Below are 6,445 nucleotides of genomic sequence, written 5' to 3' on the forward strand. Positions count from 1 at the left end.
TAAAAAACTTGAAAAACTATAAGTGCAATTTTAAAAAAATATTTTTTAGTTTTAATTTAATAAATGAAAAATAATCAAAAAATTGTTGAACGTCGGCTAATTTTAGTATTATTAAGTATTTTCTTTAGTTGTTTTTTTGTTTTTCTAATGACATTTTTTTCTCACTATAATAATTAATTATGATACTTAATTTAACAGACTTATGTCAATTTTTCCGATTTCTATAACAATTAAATTATTATTACATGACTAGGAAATTAAAAAAAAAAACTACAAATGCAAATTTTTAAAAGTATTTTTATAATCATAATTAATTTGTTACAAAAATTTTAAAAATTGACAGATGTCTGCTAATTTCAGTACCATAATTAATTAGTAATTAATTCTTCGCAGTTTTTGAAATTAAATTTATGTTAATTACAATTGTAATAAATGGAATATAACAAGCTATTGGAAAGTATCGACACTGTTGGATATTCTGGAGTATGTATTGGAACTGAAAGATCCCAGCTTCTGAAGAACTCGCTTCTACTTCTTGGAAAAGAAAATAATTTCGATAAAATTTATTACTGGGGAAGAATAAACGGCGTAGAGCGTGACTATTATATCGCATATGGCCACAGTAAAGATTATTTAAGAAACCAAACATATTATTACAGGTAAAATTTAATAGTCATCCTCACTAATAGAAGGATTTCTTAGCATTTAAGAAGATTTCTTTGTATTTAAGAAATCATTTCTTAAAAATCATTTCTTAGCATTTAAAAAATATTTCTTAGTATTTAAGAAATATTTCTTAGTAGTTATATTTCTTAATATTTAAGAAATATTTCTTTGTATTTAAGAAATATTTTTTAAATACTAAGAAGTGATGTTTAAGAAATGATTTCTTAAATACAAAGAAATCTTTTTAAATACTAAAAAATCCTTCTATCAGTGCTCTTAAAATAAAAAATTCAGACATGATTCACTATCTATGATTCAATCTTTTGTTTAGTTTTAATTGTTTGGATTGGTTACTGCTTCCGAAAGCGACAAAAACTGACAAAGTTATATCAAGCTTGCTGACGAATTATTTCCAAGGCGATCCATCCGTAAAGACGTCCGCTCAAGTTCCGGATTTTTTTCTGTCCGATGGAGAAACGTCGAAATCGATTGAAAACGGTGTAACTTCGTGTAAAATCAAAGAAGAGGACCGACTGAGCGCTACAGTGGATTTAATAAACAATGACTCAATTATTATTCCACGCGGTAGCTGGATAAAGCATCCAAGCGGTGATGTGGGAAAAAATGCGGCCTTCACTGGTCTAAATTTGAACGAATGTCTCGAACTTAAATCATATCTACATGCGAGATTGCCTCTGAGAAAATCGGATATGAATTTAATCAAAAAACAAGACTACAATTGTGCTCTAGATTTTCTTGATTCAATTGACATGGATTTGTCAAAAGGTAAATGCATTTATGAATAAATCAATATGAATAGACTATTAATGTTTGCTTGTTTATTTATTTAGAGTGTTGGAGCTTACAGCTGCATTTGAAAGACAATTTAATAATAATAAGAAATTTATATTGGACTGGAATGACATTTTATCATAAAATAAATTCATCAGAGTACGGATCAATTTATGTCGGCGATGGAATAAAAAATAAATGCCTTGGATTCATGATCTAGCGCAAGAAATAAATTGATTGTTGTAAAAATAAATACAATAGAATAAAAATGAGATTAATTATGACATGATTGGAAAGCTCCAGATCTTATATTCGCAGCAGCTGTTGATATACTTTGGTGTTGGAACAGTCACATGATGTTAAATAACGAGATCGAGGCATGATCAAAATAGAATCGATCAGTAAATAGATCAAGCCAAGCGGAAAAAAGGCGGAGCATCGTCTCAATAGTTTTTCCTCTTGTTGGTTTCTTCTTTCTCCTCTCGATCCCCAGCAGCCCCAGAGACAGTGAAAGCTGCAAGGGTTTATTGTCTTTGGCATCAGAGCTGGCTTATCGTGTGACACCGTTTTTTCATAGTACAGAACGACCAGTGTGAAGCGCCACTAAAGTTAAACCCCCGTTGTAATTCATCAGTTTAATATCCTGTTTCGTTTAGTGCTTAACTCTCATCAAAAGATCCTACGACACGTCAATGATAAATTTCATTTATTTTATTATCTTTTGTACTTTCGATGTCGATTGTCAAAATTAAATTGGCAAGTATACTTATATGTATATACTTACATATATACATCTATATATTTTTCTTCATCTTTTTTTAATTAGATTCTCCCAGCATCTCGGCTATCCAAAACTAACTAGCTGTTATTTATTTAAAAGTACCAACGCGACGATTTACAATAAAAAGACCAATATTTTTTTTTTTACGTTACCAAAATAGTGCTTTGAGATTTAAGACGCGCGCATAGTCCACGTGTTATTATTATTAATTCATTTATACGTCCAATTATTGGTAATGCCCAAAAAATGTCACTTACTTAGAGTGATTAATTTAATCTACGGTCGATGATCTTGTTATATAATCTAATTTAAAAAGATGGCTGCATGCAGGTGTCCGCGGATACATTATTTAATTAATTATAAATACTTGTCTCTAAATTACTTAATTATTTTTTCAATAATTTACGTGACGCAACACTGACTGAGTGTTAAATTTAATTGAGCTATTTTAATTGACAGTTTCGAGGTAATCAAAGAATAGAACTAAAAAAAAATACCTTACGTAATTATTTTAATTAAATTTTTTTAATATCATACAAATAGTTGATTTAATTATAATTATATTTTTAGAAAGCGTGAAAATGTCGATCATTGACATCAAATTTTCGAAATTTGATAATACTCCTTGGGGTTTCCGGCTGGCCGGTGGAAGTGACTTTCCTCAGCCGTTGACAGTCATCAGAGTGAGTCACAACAGTAATTAAATATTTTCTGACTCTATGATTTAATAATTTATATATATATATTTTTTTTTTTAGGTCGTCGAAGGAAGTTTAGCAGAATGTATGGGTCTTAAGCTTGGCGATGTAGTCGTAAGACTAAATGATCGTCCGGTTGCGGGTTTAACCCACGGTCAGGCTCATGAAGCACTTATGCTTGCTGGTAATAATTTTACATTGGGTGTCAGCAGGTAAATTTAGTAATTATTGTTGTTATTATTATACCGTTAGATAGCTCAATAATATCCTCTAACTATAATTAATCAATAAGATGATTGTATATAACCGAGGGAGTCCTTATTGTATTTATTGCTTGTTGGCATTTGCGTACCTTGAATTGTTGCGTGACCTCGACCGTATATCTCGCATCGTGAGCCAATAAAACATGTGCCAATAATTAGTTTTTATAAAGGGCTTGTAGACGAGTAATCTCGAGCATTTTGCTTGGATCATTGTCAGTGAATGAATGATTACAGCTATTTATTTGTTTACTTTTATTTTAAATTGTTACATGCGACAGAAAACACGAAGCTACTGAAGTTGTTGAGAATCTTCAGTCAGATACCGTACCCTATCGAATACCTGTGAGTTTTTTTTTTAATGTAAAATATAATGAACTAATTTATCAATTGATTAATTTTTTTTTTTTTTTTATACAAAGCTTGAAGATCTGAAACCCTTAGAAGTTATTCCGCTAGAAGATCCGTGGGAGCTAGTGAATAAAAAATTAAGCCAAGAAGAAGAAAAAAAAGAACAGGGTGATAAAGTGACCGATGAGGAGGAGGCTAATAAAGAATTAGAAGAATTGGAACAATCGGCAGCTGAGAAACCCGTTGACGCCAACAGCGAAGTGGTACCAAATAAAAATTTAACTGACGAGGAGATTGCTGAGTTAATTGTCGAAGAAGAAGAGTTATTGGACGTGGGTGATCAAGGAGTGCTTGGGTAAGTTTTAGTTTAAATTTAAAAATATTTTTTATTATAAAATAATGTGTATATAATACATAAAAGTAATTAGTGTTGGATATATATGATGTACCTCTGATATTTATCAGAGTTAATTTCAAGAAATTACGTCCTCGTGCGCCCCTGCTAAAAGAATCGAAAGTTCTCGAAGAACTCCAGACGATTGCACTTGAAGAGCCACCACGTGTAAAAGAGCTGAAGCACAAGTCGACTTTTTTGCAAAAACCAGAGCGGCCTATACCGACTAAAAAAAGTCAAATTGAAGAGGTGGTGGTCGATCAAAGTGAATGCTACAGAGTTGTTATTAAAAAACAGCCTAAAAAGAGCGTCACTGAACGACTGTTGGAGAAAGGTCTGCTGGATGAGGCGTCAGCGGAAGCTCTTAGGTCGGCGCCGTCTAAATCTCCGACGCTAGATCAATCATCACAACAAAAAACAACTTCTTCGGAGGAAGAGAAAACTCACCATATCGAGTCGAACGAGAATGAAACCCGGAGGGAGGAGTGTCAATTGTCTAAGTCGCGTGAAAATCTCAATGAAGAAGAGTCTTGCGCAGAAATTAGTAACGAGAAAGATGAATCCGTTGACAATACTGAAGATCACACTGAAAGATTATCCACAAAGCAGTGTGAAACGCCGGATATTAAAGTGCAAACACCTGAACCGATTGTCGAGCCTATCGTTTTTGACCGTGAAAAAGTTAAGGAACTGATCTCTACAGAAATTAGCCTCGAGAAACAGCTTGAGAATGTTCAGAATCAACTTCTGGCGTTAAAACAATTACCCGCTGAGATAGAAAACCATCTCAAAGTTGTGTCTGAGCAATTATACAAAATAATGGAACTCAGTGGCGTTAAAAACGGCAGTCAGACGGGTTCACGGCGTAGCTCGTCAGGTAGATGATGATAGTGGTGATTGTGTGATCCGTATGTGTGGGTTATTTGTGTTGAAGTTTATTATTATTTTTGCATTCATTATTTTTCATTCCCGCACGGATTTCATCCCGATATTTTTATTTTTTATTTTAGTAATTTTTTTTATTTATGATATATAATAATTAATTAAATATTACGTAGATCAGGAGTGCAAAGCGGAACCTGAGAAACGTGAAGAGGAGAGAGCTGAAACTCCAGAGAGCTGTCACGAGGAAGAAGAAACTCATTCAGAGGCTGATAAAAACGATACTTCTATCGACGAAACAGTGTCAACAATGAGCAACAAAGCACCTTCCATTAGTATCGAGGAGGAAATCGAGCCTCCAGAAACTAAAGAATTGGAGTTCACTATAAAGAGCGAAGACAGAAGAGTCAAAAAATGCATCGCTTCATATGAGACTCGGGTGTTTCGATCCACGCCAAGCCCAGCACCTTCCTATGGTGGGTACAATTTTATAAATAATTTTCTTTTATTTTATAAAAGATAAATTAATAAATATTTTTTTTTAATACAAAAAAAATTGTAAAATAAATTTTAGGGAGTTATGAAGCCGACTCAAATTTATCGCCTAGGGATCAAGTAATACAAGAACTAAAGGTATTGGGAACGAGATTGCGTATCACTGCATTGTCTTCTTTGTAATACTCGTGATCCCTCTTACAAAATGAAATTCTTTCTGTATTTTACAGCATGAACAATCTCCACGGAAAGATAATAGATTATTTATTGAATGCAAATGTTATTTTTCGTCTCCTTAAAGACAGTACATGTTTCGAATAATTTAATTGAATTATTAGCTAATAAAAATTTCCATTTTCCCACAGCAACGAGGCGGAAGAAAACGTTCAAAGGATCTCTGGCCCCAGGCTAAACAATTAGAGCTCACTTACGGACGACGATGGAGATGTCCAAATGATTTCTTTAATGATGAAATGATCGCTGAAGTTTTATCGGGACAAGCTGAAGTCATTCGTGGTCGTGCTATGGGGTAAGATTATATTTTTAAATCAAATTTTTTATTTATTTATTTATTTTTGAATTAAATTTTTCGATTATTTAAACAGAGTTAATTTTAAAAAATACGAGAAATCATGGCTGCCAAACTATGACCACTTGATGAATTCAAGCGTTTATAAAATGCTGCACAAGATGGAACGAGAACCCAGAACAGGAATTCCAGCCCGACCACCAAAAGTTGTCGCAGCTGAAGATATCATTGAAAGAGTGGTACGCTATACTTATATTTACATTTTATATTGTTTTTTTTTTTTTATTTTTTATTTAATGACTTGATTTTATTTTTTTATTAGAATACACCGGCTTAATCATCTCTGCCAACGGGAATATCCAGCTGGTGATTTGAAGAAAACAATCATTGATTCATATTAAAATAAATCATTTTCAAATTGTGCATTCATTGATTTTTCTTATATTATTTAAAAAAGTTATTAATATAAAAATAATTATAATACTATTAATACGTGAAGTGAGTGAGTAAAGAGTAAATTTATTCTATTACTAGAATATGTCAAGTTTTGTTCTCAAAGCTACTATTCTGTCAATAAAATTACAAAACACTTGTATT

The 6,445-nt window shown here is 32.3% G+C and overlaps 2 protein-coding genes across 2 annotated transcripts; both read left to right on the forward strand.

Annotated features, from left to right (window-relative positions):
* Window positions 1–394: 394 nt before the first annotated feature.
* Window positions 395–1,807, forward strand: LOC123271559 (radial spoke head protein 9 homolog). Its single transcript, XM_044737933.1, has 3 exons — window positions 395–659; window positions 998–1,452; window positions 1,518–1,807. Exons 1-3 carry the CDS (start codon window positions 433–435, stop codon window positions 1,676–1,678), a joined length of 843 nt encoding a protein of 280 aa, XP_044593868.1. The 5' UTR covers window positions 395–432; the 3' UTR covers window positions 1,679–1,807.
* A 275-nt stretch (window positions 1,808–2,082) lies between these two features.
* Window positions 2,083–6,445, forward strand: LOC123271543 (golgin subfamily A member 6-like protein 1). Its single transcript, XM_044737895.1, has 11 exons — window positions 2,083–2,214; window positions 2,810–2,922; window positions 2,998–3,149; window positions 3,479–3,542; window positions 3,620–3,903; window positions 4,014–4,819; window positions 5,001–5,300; window positions 5,399–5,457; window positions 5,685–5,848; window positions 5,925–6,087; window positions 6,171–6,445. The coding sequence occupies exons 2-11, from the start codon at window positions 2,821–2,823 to the stop codon at window positions 6,183–6,185; spliced, it is 2,109 nt and encodes a 702-aa protein (XP_044593830.1). The 5' UTR covers window positions 2,083–2,214; window positions 2,810–2,820; the 3' UTR covers window positions 6,186–6,445.

Source organism: Cotesia glomerata, linkage group LG1 (assembly GCF_020080835.1).
Source record: "Cotesia glomerata isolate CgM1 linkage group LG1, MPM_Cglom_v2.3, whole genome shotgun sequence".
NCBI classification, from domain to species: Eukaryota; Metazoa; Arthropoda; class Insecta; order Hymenoptera; family Braconidae; genus Cotesia; species Cotesia glomerata.